The following is a 21,968-nucleotide window of genomic DNA, read 5'->3' on the forward strand; positions in this document are numbered from 1 at the left end:
TTTGGTAGGATAAGTGGAATTAATGTGATTTACTGATTTTCTGAGTTAGAGGTATAAATGTATTCTATATTGCAATGATACGCGTATTTTCTTCTTGTTGCAGAAAGTGAAGGTAAAACCAGTGACAAGAATTCCTTGCGTAGAGGTCAGAGACAATAATCCACTCTGACACTCCTTTACCTCATTTAGCATGATCAGGTTGCTTTTCTGTTTAATCTGACAGTAGGTAAAGGCTTTTTTAGAACTGTTCTTCCACATTTTGCTATTCATACTAAAAACAACAACAAACAAAAACAAAACAAAACAATAAACAAGGAATACAGAGGAACACAAAAAATGACAGCAACATTTCTGTAATGCCAAAGAATAAAAACCTTAATCAACAGTATCTTTTATGCCCCAAAGCACGCAAAATTGCCAAAAGAACTTCTTGGTTTGCATTCCAACAAAAATAAGGAATAAATTCAGCTTTTTTATATAAATCTTTGTCCAGTTGTTAGGAAGGCCACTGTTATTAAAACACATAATGAATTATGAACAGTGTATACTGAAATACCCAAGGGACAAAGGGGCAATTGGTGTCCTATGGAAACAAGATTTAAAAGACTGCAATGTATATGAGTTGATCCCATAAAGCTGTTTTGACAACACACCACTGGCACTGCTATAATTAATAAATATTAATAGTGTGTAGTTACCAAAGTAATCCATCTTTCTAATAACAGTCCACTAGTTTGGCAAACTACTCAGTGACCCTGGAACAGTGATGCATGCCTGACTAGGCTGTGATAATTAAACATTAGCTACATTATTAGGGAGCGATATTTTGAATGTTGTTGGAAAAAAAATGAGATTGTAGTAAGAACACAAAAAAAAGCCCAAGATAGAAACAGAAGCTTTGAAGATATTAACACAGTGTGCTGTCAGAGACCTCAGGGGATAATCACAAATTGCAATTACTGAACCCTAAAGAAATGCAATTTTTGAGCTAGATAGAACCAACTTTAGAGCTGAAGTTGAGCATATTTAGAAAGAATTGTGTAATAATCTATCACAGCTGCTTATGATTGATAGCACTGGTAGAGACACCTTCAAATTATATATGTATAACCATACAACAACAGCAACTGTAACCATCACAAGGACTGGAGGAAAAGCTGGCGGTATTGCATGAGAAGAAAGGTTGCTAAAGAAATCTGAGATTATCGTGGTAGAGAGGATGTAAAATACAATTTTTTTTTCCACAAAAGCTGTAAAAAATTATGATTGCCTTCATAGGGGTGAACAAAGATATTTTTGCTTAGAATAACATATTAAAGGCTTTGTAAGCCACATTCAGAGAAAGATAGTTTTTGCCGGTGATTTTTGTGCAATGATTCTATAAAAGAGTTTTACAATCATTTAGAAATAGTTCAACATTAGTGCAAACATGTTGTCATCTGCCCAAAGCAAGAATATGTTGACTAAGCGTCAGTGTTAGATGCCTCATCTTCTATTTATCCTATCAATACAACCTGGCATGGAGAGAGTTCTTATTTGATCAAAATATCATTAAGTTTACTCATCTCCTGAGTAGTCCTTTTTACTGCTAGCACAGTTTCTTTTTTCGTGAAAAAGTCATATTTAGGATCACAATTTTTAAAATACAAGCATGTGATATTAAGAAATCCATATAATTTAATGGGAAAGCAGTATATGGAATATATAATTAAAAAGAAAAAAAACCAACACTATTCAATGTTCCATACGCTGGAATTCAAATTATATTTTCCCTTAATTTAAGACTGCATTCTTGTTCTTATAATTTTACTTGTACTATGGTACTGATATAAACATGGAAATACTTGTCTTAGTTGTAAACTCAACCATATGGTTTATTTGATTAAAAATTGTTACAGAAACAATATTTCTGACTCAGTCTTACATTATATCCCTGTTCTCACACATTTGCAGTTCTATGCATGAAAGCTGATTACCTTTTCAGAGGATCATCATTAGCTCATAAATACTCAAAACCACTTAACAAAACCAAGATTACTTCCTATGTATTACAAAGTGCTGTTTTAGGCTTTTTCAGGCTTTTCCTTTGACTTATTAAAAAAAAAAAAAAAAAAAAGCCACTTGTCATATAAATGCAGCTCACACGCAAATAGTTTTTAATAATGAGTTTCGATAATCAAGAGCTCTTTGTGCAACTTTTAGCATTAACCATTAAATGGGAAAAAACATCTATCCAAGAAATCAAAACTGACATCAAAATTCTAGATGGGACTGCACACAGATCTTCAATTCACTGTGCTGCAAATTATTGTCATCTTGGTGTTCAGAGACCAGTATAGTAAGTCCATTCCCTCTGCTATTAGACTTAATAAGAATATGAATAATGTCTTGGGCTCCATTATGAACTGCTAGTTCAAAAGGCCGATAGGTCCATGACAGAACTCCAGAGTCTCTTAATCAGTCCACTTGAATATTTTTTTTTTAAGGTTTTGATTAATTTAATGCAGATTAGCAGATGAAGACCTCAGTGGTAATAATATTCCTAAATAATAAAGGAAAATAGGTAATAGTTTTAAGGACACACGCCTTATTAGCCCCTTAATGTGTCACCGAGGAATGAATATACCTACTAGCCCACACTGAGGAATGTGAATAGGTGAGAGGCTTCATAAATTCTGTGGAAAAACCTTCAGCTGGATCTGACACTTGGCCAGAAATACAAATCTCTAAGTAACGAATATTCATAACATCTGGTGTTCACAGAGCTGCTTGTCTAATAAAAGATATTTCTTCCTACAAACTACAACAAGAACTGTACATCTGAAAAAACACAACTAGGAAACATTACACTTACTGCTTCTGTGGGGTTATGTGGTGGTTATGAGAAGACAGGTTTGTAGTAACAGGATGTTTTACTATGCTTTTTATAGGAACTTTTATAGTGGCATGTTGAAAACAACACCTTTGATACCTCTCTGGATATGTGAAATACTAGGTGAGACCAAGGAGTTCCTTTAGTACTTTGGTTTCTGGCTTCTACATGACCTTTTCACTAAATCACCTTTAAAATCAACCACAGGCGAATGAGTGAATTATGGGACTAGAAAGGTCTATTTCTTCCCTATATTGATCAGAAAGGTATCCTTTGTCAAATAAGAGGTGATCATTCAGCTTTCCAAGATCCATCTCTAAATGAAATGTTTCCTCATATATTCTTAGAAGGGGAAAAAAAAATATAGGAAATACAAGCATATATCCAATAAAATAGATCATCAGTAAGTCTCTTGTCAGGCCCGTTACATCCTGTTTTAAGAAGCAATGATTTCACCCATGTTTACATCCAGATATTTTTCTTTAACCCACAGACTGCTTGTCTGTGGAACATGCAGAGAGCAAGACATCCCTATGTCATTCACTAAGATAGGCAAATCAAGTTTCTTTTAATTTTGGGAATATTCTGGTTAAGTTAGATTACTTTCATCTGAAGCGCCTTTCCTACTGCATAACAATATAATATTACTGGAAGCTGGGGAAATTAGAGCCGAAAGCAAACTTGACAGATGATGCCCATCTGAAGACAGGATAAGCTCTACCTGATCCATGCATGACAGATGTTTGTTAAACCCAGTCTCACAAATCTACATAGAAGATAGCTGTATAAATTTCTACTGCTGTAGGTGAAACCTGCAAGTGGGGAAAACTTGCAACAGCATGTAGTGAGGTCAGATGTACCAGACCAACTGCAATGAGCAAGCACTAACCAGAACTAGGGCCCACTCACTTTTGTGATGTTAAGATTGAGTAATGGCATCAAGAAAAATGACATGTATCTTTTACTGACTTCAGCTATTAGATCAGCTATTAGATAGCTATTTAATCTCAGCTATTAGAGTTTGAGTGAAAAGAACAAGAAAATACACACCTACTGCACAGTACTAAGGCTATTCTCATCCATTGAACTACTTCTATATGATCATAATTTCACTAAACTTTAGTACTTGAAAAAATACAAACAAAACCCCTTGAAGTGTGATGTATACAGAAGTTTCATCTGCCAGTGCAAAAGACATTTGTATCTAAAAGAAATTTTGATGCCCCTTCAAAATTTCTATTCTGCATGTACTTTTCTTCACTTGAAACAACATCACAATGGATCAGTGTTTGAACCTAAGCATTTTCATCTTGTAAATTAGATTTCCACGTATTACCTAGGCTCCTACACTACCTTCACAAGCTTGGAAGACCAAAGGAAAAATGTTAAAATATATCTTTGAAGGATTTTTATTTTTCTGGCAAGTTATCTTCAGAAGAGGTGACACACTGGTTTCTCTGATCTGCTTAACGCATTGCTATTGCTGTCTCTACTCAGATATCTGTAATGTCTTAGACACCCCCAAATAATGCAAATATAATGTTATATATATAATGTTATTTTTGAGCACTACTTATACTATTTAAAATTTAACACTGTCAGCTCAACAATTCTACGTATTTGAAAGCCAATCCTTGTTCTAACAATGAGAAATGTTAACAGAAACCTTGAACTGATTAAAATGTGTCAGGAATTTATATGTATATACTCTTTAAACTGCACATATAAGAAGGAGGCAGAGGAGGTTCAAATGTAGCTCTAAAAAATATTTAAGCACTTGCAGAGTAAAGAACTGTAGATCACTTTCGACATTTCAGTCAATGACAATTCTAAAGTAGAAATACAAAACTCACCAACGCTAAACCAAAACAGCCAAACTTCTTAATTGAATTCGCCCAGTGAGACAAAGCTGAAGATCCTCAGATGATATACTGCAGCTCTGTTCCACTTTTGCAAAGCCTTAGCGATTTGCACCAGCTTTGACTCACGGAACATGAGTTGATGAGTTGAACTCTTCGATAAACCACTGTAGAAATGAATCCTATAATCAATCCACCAACAGTATGTAATATGTAGTAAAAGTTGCTTGGTTTTCAATCCTCTGTTTACATAATGGCCTCCCATTATAGTGTCTTCCTAGTGCCAGTTCAAGTATATAAAGAAGTAAACAAAATAGGATTTACTAATCCTTAAAAAAAAAAAAAAAAGTCCACCACAGTATTGGTTGACTGAAGAATATGTTGTAGTCTGTTTAAAAACATATCAATAGTACACTGCCACTAGAAATGAATACTGTATCACAAACCCAGATTGTTTCTATTGCTTTTTCTTCCAACCTGCTTTTTTTAATGGTTAATTTATTATAAATTCACTGAACCATCATCAGCATACATTAAACTGGGATTTATTCATCTAGCTGCACACTGGGATTTGTTTAGTTATCAGGGGTCAGTGAACATGTAACACAGTTTTACAAATTGATATTAAACAGAAGAAACTGCATCAGAATGAAGCCAGAATAACAAGAATCCAAAGAGCCAGTGAATATTTTTTGTTCCAGCTGTTATATGCACGTTTTTTCTTTCCACTGTCAGGGAACTGACGCTTTTTAAAAACATTTTATTTTTTAAATTCTTCCTTTTTTTTTTTTTTTTCCCTTTTTTTCCCACTGCAATATTTTTTTAGCTCTCTAAACCCCATGGCAACTTCCATGATGACAGCTTACTGCCAGTTAAAAGGACAGAGGAAAGAACGGCACAAGTGCTCTGACAATGTGTCTCAGAACCAAACATGCAACAGGGTTTTGTCCCAGAGACAGCAATTCCCAAATGGCAACACAACATGCTGCAACTTGGATTCACATTGCTAGAAGTTTTTAATACTATTTTTTTTTCTCTTTCTTCAAAGCTTGCTATCAAATCAATACTACCAAATCATCCATTTTTCCCACGTATTTAGGACTACTTCATCATCACCTTCAGTAGAATTAATCCTGATATACATCAGTGGTGAGTGACAGGAGAAATGAGCTCAGAAGTCTGAACGTAATGGATGGTGAAGTGTTTATTTGCATAAACACAGGAAAACCAATTTCATTTATGAGTCAATGGAAACAAAACCTACCCTAGGCTGTTGCAGTATAAGAAACTACTCTGAATGACAGTCAATGGTCTGCATGATTTTGGTTGCTACCTGTTATACTAATTTTATGTTGTAATCTTCATAAACACCACAAAACACAGCAAAATCACAGATAATTGTGCAGTGACACAGAGTGTCATTAAAATTAGGTTACAAGTATGTTGCTGTAGTGCTTATTTACCTGTGGTTAAAATGAGAAAATATAGCATCATACAAATACGCACACAGACAAGCACACAGGTACCAATACTCTTACACAACCACTCAAGGATTTTTTTATTAGAAAAAAAATAAATAAATAACAAGGAAACATTTTCCAGGTTATTTATCAGTCAAAATTCTTAAATTGTTTTTTCTTAGAAGTAAAAAAATGATATAAATGATGGTAAATGAACATTAACCGAGGACATTTGAGCAGAAATCATGTTGAGAAAACACTGGTGTACTTGAGATCAGCTTTATTCATTTTAGAATAGAAGACAAGAATAGAATAGAAGAACAGGTGATTTTTACGTTGCACCATTCCCAGTTTAGGAAAGCATTCAGTTTCAGAAGGGAGCACAGAAGTGATTAACTTCAAATAATTTGATCTCATTTCTAGAGAATGGCTTAAAAGAAAACACAGTCAAGTCGAAAGTCATAATGTTCTACTTGAATTCACATGATTTATGCGAGGGGAAAACAACCTACACTGGTTCAACAAGCTGAGAAATGCTAGTTTAATCTACATGGACTAAAGGAACAAAGATGCAAACAACAAACTAACATTTTAACACGCCAGCTGACATTTGACACTGACATTCAAACTAACATTCCAGCTAAGAAAAAAACTTTAGAAAAATCCTAAATATAAAATAGGACAGATACTGCATTCTTCTATACTGGTATAATTAGACGTACTGGACTGAATTCCTGTTATTACTCTGGATTTATGCAATGCAATTGAAGCATGCCCTTCAGACAAATGCCAATTGGAGAACTCTCAAGTGATGTTTTTTTCCTCCTAAGAAATGTGACTCAAACTGGAATTAAGCAAGGATACCCAAAAATGCCAGTACAAGTTTGAAATATATCATGAAAGATTCCAAAGTATTTTGAAGCATCTTTATGTTTTTATAGAATCACATATTGGCCTTTAGTGGGCTGCTCTTTACATTTGAACTTCATACTTCCATTCCCAAATGGCCTACATAGAAGTACTCTTTCCTTTTAGGGGATGGATGGATGGACAGACAGGAAGGGAAGGAAGGAAAGGGAGGAAGGGAGAAAAAAAAGGCTTTGTTATTCAAGGGATGGCAGTATGTGATTTCCCGATCTCTATATATTCACCTCAGTATACAGAAAGTGGCCATATAATGATAAAAAATGACAATCCTTACTTATAGTTCTCTGCCCCCTACTCCACAAAGTCCTTACAGTTCCTTGAATGTCCAGGTCAGCCAGCAAACAGTAGTTCATTACTGCCACATTCGTATCAAAGTGAAGAAAGGAAAAGCTAACTACTCTCCAAACCAATCTATTTAGCTTACACAGAGTGATGAACATACTTTTCAGAAAAAAAGTATCTCAGATTGTGGGTTCCCAAAAAGTTCCCTAAACTTGAGTGCAGACAGAATGGATACTGAAGTCACAAGCTTGAAGCAGACCACTGAGAGTCTGTCTTTTACAAGCTGCTTAGTGTTTACTTGTTCAAACTGAAATTTAAGCTCTTTATTTGTTAAATCACTACACAAATTCTTTAATTTCTCCATTTTAATTGGGAAGGAATTTTACAGTTTATGTAATGGATAAGTCAATTAAAAAAATAATTTATACCAAATCCAAACAATAATTATTTTATCAAAATTGTGAACAATTTGTGAAGATCTGTGGGACTAAAGTTTTCTTTGTTAGATTGCTGGCACACAATACTTTCAAATTAACTACGATAATCATCTTCCTTAATATTCATTTGTAGCACAGCTGCTGCTATCAAGCAACAAATTCTCTTCTTTAATAAGCTAAAACCTTAAGTCCACTGTAAAAGGTAGATAATGTATAATTAACTGGTATGTATTTGGAATGCATTTTAACTTATCAGTAATGTCTTAACTCTGCTTTAAAGAGATTTTATCTTTTGTCCATGAGAAAATAAAGTACTGACAAAGATTAACCAGAGACAATAATTATTTTTTTTATTTTATTTTATTATTATCATTTTTTTTCTGTAACTATTTCTCCTTAATCAGTTCACTGTGTCATGGTGGCTGAATTCTGAAGGGAGGAGCAGAGGGAGCTCAAGTTCTGTCAAAAATATTTAAAAAAATTAAAACTTAGCTAATTTAGTACTGGTATACCAAAAAATGTATTTATTCTTACCTAGGTTTATTCATTTATTTCACAAAATCTAGAAAATCTGTCTTAAGTTCTCAGACTTCAGCTAGGCTACCATTGCTTTCTGTATCAAAGCAATATTCTGGGTTTTCATGCAGCATTATAGCAATGAAAACCAGCTTCGAGAGCAGAGAAATTGGTATTAAAACAACTTTACAAAATCTCAGGCAGGTTCTGCTTTCATAACACAGATGAATGAACAAAGGCAAAAATTTCTGTCAGCACCTGCAAATGTTATGACCTCTCCCATTTTCATTCTGTTTCTCCAACAGTAGTAGAGTCTCCTTGCCTTTAAAATACATTGAGAAGAAGACACAACAATTTTGTTAGACATCGAGGGCTATTTCCATTCTTTGCCTCAAGGTGCTCAAGCCCACACCTTTAACTATTGTAGACAACATTCAAACCAACCAGCTACAAAACACTTTCACCTGTCACCTTCCTAGCATGTAGGTTTAACGCTATGCACTATATGTAGTGAAAAGTAAGGTTTTGATCTGAAACCAAATGCAGTCAATTACATGTAATTCAGAACCTCTTTTAAACAGAGTTTCAAATAAAAAGTCACCCTTTTGTCAGATGCAGAATGAAGAAGTTAAACATCATAAGAAAATTCTAGTTCTGGAAAAATCAATCCTACCCATTTGTTTACTCTTAAAATGGAAGAAATATCACTGCTTGTTTATTAGTGTGTTTCTCCAAGAGTTAGAAACTGTGAGTTGAAATAAAGACAATAATTACACATACTATCTTATGTCTAGAGTGTATGAATCCACATTAAATAGCTATGGAGTTTAGAAACACTAATACATATTTTTTTCTGATTATTCTAAGATTAGCTCACGTTTCAAGGTAAAACAATCCCTTTCTTCAGAATATTTTTTGAAGAGTAAGAAGTATTTCCTTCCTAACTCAAGTTATAGAACTTGTATCTCATGCAATGTATTCACTCAGAAGCAAAAAGACAGACAACCATAGGAAACAAGATATAAATGATTCCTTTTAATGGCTTCTTTGCTTCTGGCCAACTGTGGCTTCTGAGTACCTTAAAATAAATAAATATTTTAAAACAGGAAATAACCAAGATTATATCATCTTGTTTTCTCATCTAAAATAAACATTAAATATTGTGAAGAAAAATTTTACTTTCTTTAATAACTAACTGTGTTCATCACCACAATCACAGCTAACACCTATTTCTCTCACCAAACAAGAATGGTGGTTGTTATAATGAGAAGGCTGTTTACAAAAACAGACAAACAAACAAAAAAACCACCAGCACTTTTGTATTTTAACTTAAGGAAGGCAATACATTGTATAATATAGTATAATATAATGAAGTGTACATTAACTGAACAAAGTGAGTGGGATTGAGTAAAATAATTCAATAGTAGTGGCATCATGTTTGATATTACACACTACTGCAGGAAACGGGCAAAATGCACATTTAAATATGCATATTATATATTATATGCACATGCACATAAAATATACAAGAATTCATACACAATTTAACATATTATTAATGCATTAATTTTATCCTCATATATTCCATCAAGACTATTATTAAGCAGACTATATACATAGGTTAAAGTAGAGCTCTATTATAAACACATATAACAGATTCAGGAAAACTCCTTCATAATAAGAAAATAAAAATTTAAAACTATGTCAGACAGACTATCTGTATATGAAATGAATGCCAAAAATAGAGCTGTTTAAATAATACATTTTTTCTATTTATTGTCTGCAATGAAAAATAATCACAAAAAAATTGCCTCGGGTTGACACCGAATACATTTTATATCCTCTTCAATATATTCTACCCTCTCTGCAATTTTAAAGTGAAGTACTGCAACCTTCCAACCTTTCCTATTAATTTCTAGGACTTTTCTATTGACCAGATTCAGTAAACATTCACAAATAGTTCATGTTGACCTAAAACGGCATTTCTTACTGGGAAAGCATTCATATGAGAAATTTTACAGAGATTCTCTCCAGTTCTAGGCTTTTCTAGAACAATTCAAACCTGTAATTACATAGAAATGCGTTTCTGGATTTACTACCCAATGCATTAATGTGTTTGGAGGGCTCTGAAGACCATATTGAGCAAAGAATTCATTTCAAAAGAATGGCTTTGCATGTTACTATGCAACAAATTGGCCACATTTATTTGCCTCCTACAAGCCTTACACACTACTGTTAGGGCTATACTCTTTGGGTTTATATTAGCAGCTGATGCCTCCAACATTATTTAATGAGCCATCTTACATCTGAATTGAGAGTCCTTTTCACTGAAAATTTCTACTGATTTTTCATGCAACTCATGTTTTCCCGCACCATCCTACCATTTTTTCAGTCTTATACAGTCACATACTGATGTCAGTATATTTATCAGACAATTATCATCAGTTACCTGAGAATTTGAGCTTCACAGACATTTTATGTGTTCCTGAGATATTTCAGGGTATTGATATGACAAAATATGTCAGTACATTGTAAAGTAGTTGAAATTACAGATCCTAAAAAGGAAGTTAAAAAAGAAAAACAAAAACAAAAACCCAGGTTAATTTCCACTTGTTGCTTCCCATATCATCATCATTCTGTCTGTCTAGACATCAACATTCTTCTGGGAAGAAGCCTTTATTTTAAAGAATGAAACCCTCCCTAGAATCTCTAGGCACAGAGCGATTTCCAAGGTATCATGCTGACAGCTTCATATGTCAACTGGTTAACACAAACAAGAGACTACTGCAGAATTCCCAGCTCCACGCCTTGTATTTCCCAGAGTACACTGCACCTTAATGAAAGCCTCTTAGTTAGTAGGGTGCGCTGTGTAAAAACCCCTTTATTGGTGTCTGCCAGGTGAGCAGCAGAGAACAAAAAGTAGAGGTCCACCAGTTCCAGGACTCATGCCTTGTTGACACATTGTCTTCCTCTGACTGATTTCAGTTTCCTTGGGCCCATCACAATTTAAACTCAAGACATTTCCGGAACTACTTGTTTCAGCTGTTGTATTGGCTGTGTGGTTGAAATACGTGTTTTGTCCTGAGTGCCCCAGGTACGGTCACTACCCACTGAAGTCATCATATACAGTATATACAAAACAGTGTATGTGCAAAGTAGAAAATCTCTCCCACGACCATGTTTCTACAGATGACGGAACCCTGTCCCTTTAAATCTATATATGTTCCTCAGAATTTATTCTTGTCATAAAATGCAAGTACCTTGTGTAACAAGGGATGCAAATGGTTGCTTTAAGAAAGTTTTATTAAGAAACATAAAAATTCTATGTCAATATTCTTAATTAAGAGAAAACCACTAAATAATACCAGTTCTTACATTTGTTCTCCGATCCTCCTTTATTCAGAAATATAGATACATTTATTAGGATAAAAAAGGCTTGAGCTAGCTCTTGGAGTAGCTGTGAAAGGATCATAGATTACCTCAATGTCCATCAGACAAAGAAAGCAGAGAAAAGATTAAGCAGAGATAGAAATTATATTGTCTGATAAGTCATAAAGAATTATAATGGTTCTGACCAGTTACAAACACGGATGATCATCTGTAATAAGCATCACACTTGCACAATCAGTTGTAAAGGCCAAACAAAACAGATCAGATAAAACATCCAGGAGATCAAAGCTGATATTGAAAAGGTTGAAGAGAAGTCAATAGTTATAATTTAAGAAAATAAATTCTATTGTTAGAAAAAATACTTGCAAAACTTCACTTAGAATATGCTCAAAAAGAGCACTGAGAACTATACCAAATATAGAGTTTCTAGGCAGGATGAGGAAATAGCACATCAGAGGAAGCTACAATAATGTATTACAAATGCATTTGAGATGACTACAAGAGAGGTTCTTTACATTCTAGAATGAATTTAATTGTATACGTGCAATTACAAAATGAAATTTAGAAGACTTATGATCATCATGTGACATAAATTCTGGCATTGACTTCAAAATAGGTACTGGGAAGCAAGAATCTCTTTCCAAACGAGAGTCTGAAAGTCTCTGGAATTTGCAGATTAGAAATTGACTAGAAACGAGAAGTTACTTTACAGAATATCTGAGTAATAAGATTTGGCAAACTACTATTCTTTACAATGTTTCTTGCATGTCCATAACACTGAATATATTTGCATGATTCTCAATTACATCTATAGTGGCCTTTCCCCCCGTTGCTCCTTTCCTTTACAGCAAGCCTCCTGCACCTTTATGGCAAGTACTAAGATATTCTGCTTTCTTTTTAAGTGCAGAATTCATGCTGAATCCACATGCAAAGTTATACTCTACATGAGAAACTTAAGAAGAAAAATTTACCCTAAATGTCTTCTAACACAATGAAAAGCTCTTTTAAGCAGATATCAAAATGAAGAAATAATAATGATAATTATCACATAAGTATGACAAAATTGCATAATGAGGTACAAATACAAAACTGAATTTAATCAAAAGGTCTCCTTGTAGATGATTATCTATATAATGTATATTTCTTAACTTTGTAATAAAGTTTCTTACTAAGATGAAAGCAGAGTTTCAGATGCTCTTCTTTTATTTCCTATTTAATAGAGCCTGTTACTGCCAGTGTTATTTTGGTTTTCTTTTCTTAGTGAGAGGAGTAAGTTTTCTAAGTATTTTATCCCTATGGTTCTCATTAAAGTCAGTGGAAGTTTCATTCTCATGAAACTGCTGTGAAAACTGAACTCTTCATCCACTGCAATTACAGGGTTGCAATTGGCCCTTGTTAGGTATTCAGCTTGTTCTACAGATTAAGAAGTTCTTGGAAGTTTATTTAATGGTAATATAATCATTTTAGCTATTTAAATGCTTAAAGTAGAGGTCAGCCAAGTTGCACTGTGTCCCATCTGTCGTGTTAAAATCACATGCCAAGATAGTTTCCAATGCATATAAGATGAAAACAGGAACATCTTTGACCAGACACCATGGACTAAAATAATCTCAGAGAGCTCAGTCAAACAGGTTGAGATTCAACTGACCGCAGGCAGTGGCAACAGATTATTCTTTTGCTGCTGCTTAAAGAAAAATATTAGAGAAACAAATATTCAGCCTGTATGAGGTGGGAAACGTTGATGTTCATGGACTTTGATTTTCTCACTTTCAAAGAGACTTTATATTATGGTGTTAAAACAAGGGAAGAATCTGATGTAAATCAAGCATTCTGGGTTTTCATAAGAAGGTAATTACAAGAACATAATGCCCTCACTGTAAGAAATTGAAGACAAAATTAGAACAAACAAAAATAGTCTCTACAGGAGAAAACTTTTATATCAGACATTAGTAATTACAGTTTTAAGACCTCTGTACATAACTCAGCATTAGCTGTCAAAAGGGCATCTATTGCCACTTAACATGTTAGGCTCTCTATAAAGTTGCATGAGTAAAGTATCTTCAGCAGGAATGCATCCCACCTAGTTTAGCTAAAAGCCCCTAATTTGGAATTGCAAAGTCCTTGTTTTGTCAGTAAGAGACAGAGAGGGTGTAGATAGTATCTATCTAAAAGGATAACTGACTAGTCTAAGGTCAAAGTCAGGGACAATGAGTCTCATATTGTATATTAAGTTCCTAGCTATTCAAAATTAATCCTGGAAATTTACTATATTTACTTTTACTAGCTTATATATAGCAAAGCGTAGGCTGTATTTAATGGCTTCTAAACGCTTGAAGATTCTTGCTCACTTCTATCTAGTTTACTATTTTAAGTGATATGTAAATAACAAGTCAACCAAAATCCAAGAGATGGTATGGTTTAAATCTAGAAACTAGAACAAGGAGCGTGAAAGCCTCAATGATGAACTGCTGAAAGGAATCATAATGGTTAGACTTCTTAAAATCTGTCACAGGTCTACCCTATGGGCAAATCACTTTGCCTTCTAGGACACTAACTGCAAAGTGCATGTAATGATAATGATTAAGTTTCAGAAGTTTTCCCAGTGAGTTCAACAAAAAACCCTGAAAATTTCTAGAAAGACAGACTTTTGGTACATGTACAACTCAAAGGTGTTTGAAGCAGGAAGTATAACCCAAATCCTTATATAACGTGACCTGCAGTATTTCTACCAAGTTCAGTCAAGGTGGAAGTCATGGATTGAAACCTGTTTGATGGAAGCTGTCACAGCTTCTGTGAAGATGAAAAAAGTCTTCTCATCTTATACTAAGCATTTGCTTTTATATGCTTTCTCATGGCTTTCAAAATGCCAAACATTTTTTGGAATATTAAATATTATCATAAAATGAAAAGGAAGAAAAATTTGAAGATGTGGGAAACAATACTTCTCTAGAAAGCAAAATCTACATATTGCTGAAGAGGTAGGTAAAGACAAAGAATGGGATGCTAACAATAATACTGGAAACATTTTTGTCTTCTGACATTAATGAAAGAAAATGATGTATCATTCTAATAGTTGCCACCAAAACTGAATATATTTAGCTGACACCTATTTCATGTGCAAATAAGTAAATTCAAAAATGGAGAAAGTGATGAAGTTTCTCATCAGAAATTGATGAGTTTTATTAAAAATAAGAATTAAGAATAAGAATAGAGTAAAAGATGATTGTTGGCCTTGACATGGATGAGAAAGAACAGAAGTTCTGCAGAAAAGTAAGGTAAAATTGTACTTGAACATTGCACTCCAGAGCTCCTACTGTTTTCTGGCTTTTTGCCATCTCATTCTCTGCACATCTTTTCAGATGGAAAAGCTGGTATCAGGGACTTTCACAGAAGAAAATACATGGTGTGACTCTGAACTTACTCTCTAATCAAAAAGGGATGGAGAAGAGAAAAAAATAAAAGACTTTTACTTGGGGTGAAAATAATGAGTTCTGGAATATTATAGTACATTTGAAAGACTGGATGAACAGACAGTAAATAAAGACTGACTGAAAATAATCAAACGAAATGAATGATTTATGTCTGTAGTGCTTTTATATATTATAGGTTTTAAAAATGACTTGTCACAAATTAGTATGATTAATATTTTATGTTTATGTAGAACCTTTGGTATAAGGTTGCCAGTGATCTATTCATGCTACTTAGACTTATTATTCAATGAAATGAACAAGGATTACAGTAATGCTGACATATATGATATTCTATAATTTTATGATACAGGTGTGAATCCTGACATATGGAATTTGATCACCCTTCGATTTTCCTTACTTAGACTGATTAAGTGAAACATTAAAGCTTCCTACTTCTGTTACAGTGTTTGACTTACAGTGTATATCAAAGTAATAGAGTGATTAGTTCCTATACCAAGAGAACACCCAAAACAAGTGTTAGTGGTTAAAATCATAGAATGGCTTGGGTTGGAAGGGACCTCAAAGATCATATAGTTCCAACCACTGCCATGGGTGGGCCACCCACCAACTTACATTGCCCAGAGGCCCATCCAAACTGTCCTTGAATACCTCGAGGGATGGGGTATCTACAACATCTCTGGGCAGCCTGTTCCCCCTTGTCCTCTCTATAGGAGACTGTGTAAAAAGTCTGCTGACCACAATCCTCTGGCTGTGACCATTTCATCAATTCTTTATCCATCAAATAGTCCATCGTTTAAATCCATAATTCCCCAATTTAGAGATAAGGATGTGGTGTGGGACCATATCAAAGGCCTTGCACAAGTCCAGGCACACAATATCAGTTGCCTTTTCATTCCACTTCATCACAGAAGGCCAACGGACTGGTGAGGCACAATCTGCTCTTGGCAAAGTTGTGTTGACTCTCACATATCACCTCCTTGCATGTGCCTTAACATGTCTTACAGGAGAATTCCTTTCTCTCTTTCTTCAAATTGGGAATGATATTTCCATTTTTTCAACTCACCACATCACTTGACAGCCATGACTTTTCAGATATGATGGAGAATGTCTTGGCAACCACATCAACCAGTTCCTTCAAGACTCAGGGATGCATGCCTTTTAGCCCCATAGATTTGTACACATTCAGACTCATGAGGCAGTCCCAAACTTACTCCTCTCTTAAAGTGGGAGGGGTTTTGTTCACAGTCTGTGTATGACTAGATTTTGACTGTTGTAGGTATGGCTGGCAGTAGCAGGTACTGCCAACATTTCTGGTATGCACTGCAGTTTTTATAACACAAGCTAACAAAATTCCCAAACATTCTTTTGTAAAAGGGATGTCCTTTGATACTGTCTGACAGGGATAACACAAAGCCTCAGCTCTTTTCCTTTTTTCATTAATGCTAGTCAGCTACGCTGGCATTCCCATAGGAATAATTATCCTACCAAGTAAGTTATACTCCACATCAAATGAGGTATAGTCACTGCTTCTTTGCATTTTCCCCACATCTATCAAAAAACTTCCATATGTTCATTTCCTTATCCTCTTCCTAATATACGGTGCTGAGTACCTTCATCTTTCTTCTGACATTGTCAATTTAACTCAAAAAAACTCAATAGTGTTGTTGTTTTCAACAAAAACATATACACATAACAAACACTAGTTTAGGATCTTACAGTGGACCTTAACTGCTTTCTTGAGCATAGTAAAATTTACAAATCCCTTTAAATGGCACGTGTTATCTCTCAGAATGGTAACAGTTGATCTGGTATGCATTCTGCATATCAATGGGTAAGAACTGTACTTTTCTTGTTTTGATTACAAGAGGAAAAAAAAAAAAACAAACCCAAGGCATTTAATTGATACTTCAAAGGGTACAATTGCAGAATTACAGTCTTTGAAGAGACACGTAACACTTTCAGAGTTATGTGAAAAATACCCAGTCAAGTATTTGCCTGTGATAAAAGGCTCTTTTATAAAGCAGTGACTTGACTTTCTCACCTAGTTATAATGGCAAAGATATTCAGGTGACATCACTACCCTGTAAATCACTTACCTGTTAGAAGCAGGGCCTTTGTCCTACAAATCTTTTGACTACAAGAAGTATAAGCATAAATCTTGACTTTAGCTCCCTTCTCTGTCATGTGCCTTCAAACATAAGGTATTGTAAGGAGATTAAGACTTGCAGAAACTCTTCTCTTGAACTTCTGAAGTCTTGAAACCACTTCAGTATCACCCGAATACATTTATACCTGGAGTTTTATAACTTGTCTACTGTGACAATAAACTTACTGTGGAGATGACACTTCCACTCTAAACTCCTTTTCTCAGCTACTTACAAGTTTCTTAAGATGTTGTCTTCAAGCTGACATTCCTTATGCTTTCCCAGGGCCATAGGAAAAAGTTTCTGGAGCTTTGAAGAAAATCCACTTAGCAATTTTATTTGATTCTCTGAACTTCAAAATAAAGCAACAAGACCAAACGCTTTTCATGCTATGCCATGAAGTCACTCCTCTTTACTATCATAGAATGGCTTGGGTTGGAAGGGACCTCAAACAATTTTCTACTGAAGCATGATGAACACTTTTGTTACACTGTTATTCTAACAAAAAAGTAAGGTGTGTGAATCTATCTTCAAATTAACTTTTAAAAAGCATTTCAAACACTGAGGAACCTTATTATTAAGATTACAGCATTATATTCAGCAACACCTATATATTTTCTGAATGAGTGTAGCATTTACCTAATGAAGTACATCAGATTTGCAGCTCTATACGTTCTCATTGAGCTCATGTTTATATCTTGGAAGATTATGAACAATAGTTTACTAGATTCATATCTATCTGCAATGTGGGATTTTCATATTTATAATACATGGATTGTCAATAAGTAGTAGTAATAACAATAATAACTAAACTCTTAAAAACACCTAGTCCCATATACTATTGAGTTTCAGCACCAGTATTGCAGGCATCACCAACTTCTGTTAACATTTTCCTCATATGCTTCTACAGAAAAGAACTTCCAGCAAAAGACATGCAGTTGTCCAAACAACAGCTATCCTCGGGGAAACAAAAGCATGGTTCATCTGTCTCTGCTGGTTACCTGAAAATCTATTTTGACAGAAACATATTTTAGAAGTAGCACAGGCCATCGAAGATTTAGATTATATGTGGGGAAACACAGTAACAACAGTTATCAAACTTATCCAAAATGGCTAATCCTGTGTTTCCTCACTCAGAACAACAGAAAATCCCAGAAAAAGAGACAAAAGCATCGACGTGACATGAACTTTTCATTCGACTAAAGACGAAAAACACATGCTTACAGATATTACTTTCATGTACTAAATGTTAAGAAAAAGTCAGAAAGTTCGGGAAGTTGTTAGATGGACATATATGTAACTATCTACATGAAGAACAGAATTACTACAACATGCATCTTCAGTTGCACAGATAAAATGTGGAAAAAATAAAATTATGAAATATCAATATTTAAATTACACGTGGAATAATAAACTTTACTACTAAGGGAAATTCACTGTGATGTTACTGTACATTTAATCAGTTATTCCAAGTATCAGTGAAAGGTTTCCAATAAAAACTTGGCATGAAGGAGATTCAATTCATCGTTTTAGTCTTCCTAAATACTGAATACAACAAGGTATTAATGAATTCAAGGTAAATTGATCTGGGTGCTACTGTGAGCACTCAAATATAGCTTACTGCAAGTTTCCCATTGTATCCTCCTTGTCATAGTAACTTAAAAAGCCAACAAGTCACTCACATTTTGGCAATGTGAATTATTTTGACACTTGTGCAGTACCAACTAAATGGATACAGTACTGGCACAGATGCATACAGTACCACAATCCCTATGCTTGTTAGAACCTAGGTAATGGAATACAGGGAAATAGCAGGATAGGGTATGCTGTGACCCACACATTGCGTAAGCTCAAGCAACACAGACAGCCCTTTACAACATCCAGTGAACAAATGACATTGAGGTTTGGAGATAATGTTTTCACAGTTACATATTTTGATCTAGATTAATAAGGTTAAGTTAGTAAGGTTAAAATAAGTATTACTTAAGGGCCTACATTTGAAATTTTGACTCATATAGAGAGATTGCATTTTGATTTGTTTATAAATCAAAGCTGCTATGTCTTTTGTTAAAAGTCATGAGATTTTTTTAATTAGAATTTCTTTTCTCTATTTCAGATAGATGCTCCACCATTAATCAGGTCATTTTATCTTCAGGCCTTTGACATGGGTTTTCCCTGTGAATCTCCTATGATTTTTGAGGATCACAAAATGCCCTTTATTTATGACTCATTTTTTTGCAAATGCTCTTTTCAGTCTCCTCAGAAGCACTTACTGCTTGCACTGAACATTCTCACTTCCTAAAAAGTGCTAGTCCCTCTGTTTCTGTCCAGCAAGCTGAAAAAAGCTCAGTTGAGAATGATCAACTCCCTTCTGCTACAATAATGTAAGCTGTTGGTGTGCTTTCTATTTTGTCATGAGTTCGGAACACAAACATATTTAAACCTGCATTTAAATCTTCTCTTTGCCCCTCACTGATCCCTTTATTTCTATCCTAAATTTCATGGTCTAAGAGAGGTGTTCTTAGTTTTTTTGCCCAGCAATATGCTGGATTCCCCATCTCTTTTCTCTTACAGTGAAACCTGAGAGCATAGTTCATATCGTCCACTGGTTAAAATACAGCCACGTTAATGCATCATAACAAAAAGAGAAAGGTGCTAAATAATTCACAGACATAATTCTAAAATACCCAGAGCAGCAAGAACTAATCCAAACATAGAACTGAGAAAATATAGGAATAAAAATACTATTTTTTAATGAAGCACTAGGAAAAGTAGCAGTTATGGTTAGGGCTTATCAGTGCAAACATAATTAATACACTTTTGAAAAATGAAATGTGAGTGTATGAATAAAGAGTGAGCATGGCTGGGTCGAGCTGTCTAGAAAATGTCACCTCTGAGTAAGTAACATGTCGTGTGTCTCATTTGCTGTGCCTTAAAATCTTAACTTTTGGATCTCCACAATCGGAGACTGGAAGTGGGGAAGGTGTCTGAATTACACAATAGAATCATAAAACGGCCTGGGTTGAAAGGGACCACGATCACCGAGTTTCAAGCCCCCTGCTATGTGCAGGGTCACCAACCAACAGACCAGGCTGCCCAGGGCCACATCCAGTCTGGCCTTGAATGCCTCCAGGGATGGGGCATCCACAACCTCCCTTGGGCAACATGTTCCAGTCCATCACCACCCTCTGAGTGAAAAACTACCTCCTAATATCTCATCTAAACCTTCCCTGTCTCAGTTTAAAATCATTCCCCCTTGTCCTATCACTATCCACCCTCATAAACAGCTGTTCCCCTTCCTGTTTATATGCTCCCTTCAAGTACTGGAAGGCCGCAACGAGGTCTCCTTGGAGCCTTCTCTTCCCCAGGCTAAACAAGCCCAGTTCCCTCAAGCTTTCCTCATAGGAGAGGTGCTCCAGCCCTCTGATCATCTTAGTGGCGCTCCTCTGGACCTGCTCCAAGAGCTCCACATTCTTCCTTTGAGCAGGACTAGGGAAGTCATCCTGTCCCTGTTCTCAGCACTGGTGAGGCCTCACCTTGAGTACTGTGTTCAGTTCTGGGCATTTCAGTACAGAAACGACACCGAGGTGCTGAAGCAGGTCCAAAGAAGGGCAACAAGGCTTGTGAAGAGCTTGGAGAATACACCCTACAAGGAGCGACTGAAGGAACTGGGGCTGTTTAGTCTGGGGAAAAGGAGGCTGAGGGGAAACCTTATTGCTCTCTTCCAATATCTGAAAGGTGATTACAGTGAGAGAGGGGTTGGTCTCTTCTCACTGGTGACAGGACAGGGGGAAACAGCCTTAAGTTATGCCAGGGTAAGTTTAGGTTGGATATCAGGAAACACTTCTTTACAGAAAGGGTGGTAAAGCACTGGAATAGGTTCCCCAGGGAGGTGGTTGAGTCACCATCCCTGAATGTGTTTAAAAACCATTTTGATGTGGTGCTCAGGGACATGATTTAGTGGAGGGTTACTAGAGTTAGGGTAGTATGATTAGGTCGTGGCTGGACTCGACAATCTTTAAGATCTTTTCCAACCTGAGCAATTCTATGATTTTATGACTCCTGTGCTGGGGGCTCCAGGCCTGGACACGGTACTCCCAACACCATGGGAGCAATTGCATAAAATAAATGGAAGTAATTCTGGAGAGTAAATAATACAAATCTTGAAGTCAATAAAGTAAGAAAAGGCAGTATCTTGAAACAATCAGAGAAAAGATGTTTTGCACTGAATAAAACAAGAATGATTGTAAGAAAAAAAACAAACAAAAAAACCCAACTTGCTATAAGCAGTGCTGATTTTAGTTATTCTTCTTAGCTAGTAGAGGAATACCAGATGTGACAGCAGAGTTGCAGGTGACCTACAGTGAGGGGAGAGGCCTGACTATGAATCTTCTTCCAGATTCCTCTTGAAAACCCACCCAGTGCCCTTAAAACATTTGAAGTGAGTAAAAAGATGACGAAGTCAACAGAAGTCAGATATGGAATTAGCTCCCCTTCTACTAGACATATCTTAATGTTTGTCAAAAGATACATACTTCTTAGAAACTGCTCTACTTGCTCTAATGCACCCTTCTTCCAGCTGGAAACAATGGTCAATGACAGAGAAAATCTAGTGTCATGAGCAATACCCTGCTGCAACACAAATACATA

At 35.4% G+C, this 21,968-nt stretch overlaps 1 protein-coding gene across 7 annotated transcripts in view; it reads right to left on the reverse strand.

Moving 5' to 3' along the window:
* CTNNA2 (catenin alpha 2) overlaps positions 1-21,968 on the reverse strand; it is a 454,729-nt gene that overhangs the window by 64,699 nt on the left and 368,062 nt on the right. The window contains exons 9-10 of one of the 7 annotated variants that reach the window (XM_025149523.2): positions 8,612-8,675; positions 8,219-8,296 (exon numbers count right to left, since the gene is read on the reverse strand). The exons of 5 other annotated variants lie outside the window; for them this stretch is intronic. In XM_025149523.2, the coding sequence (XP_025005291.1) occupies positions 8,238-8,296; positions 8,612-8,675 (123 nt within the window). In that variant the 3' untranslated portion in view covers positions 8,219-8,237. Of the gene's footprint in view, positions 1-8,198; positions 8,297-8,611; positions 8,676-21,968 lie in introns of those variants that run through there. One more of the 7 variants, XM_025149524.2, reaches the window with a different exon arrangement.

The sequence above is a fragment of the Gallus gallus genome, chromosome 4 (genome assembly GCF_016699485.2).
Source record: "Gallus gallus isolate bGalGal1 chromosome 4, bGalGal1.mat.broiler.GRCg7b, whole genome shotgun sequence".
Taxonomy (NCBI): domain Eukaryota; kingdom Metazoa; phylum Chordata; class Aves; order Galliformes; family Phasianidae; genus Gallus; species Gallus gallus.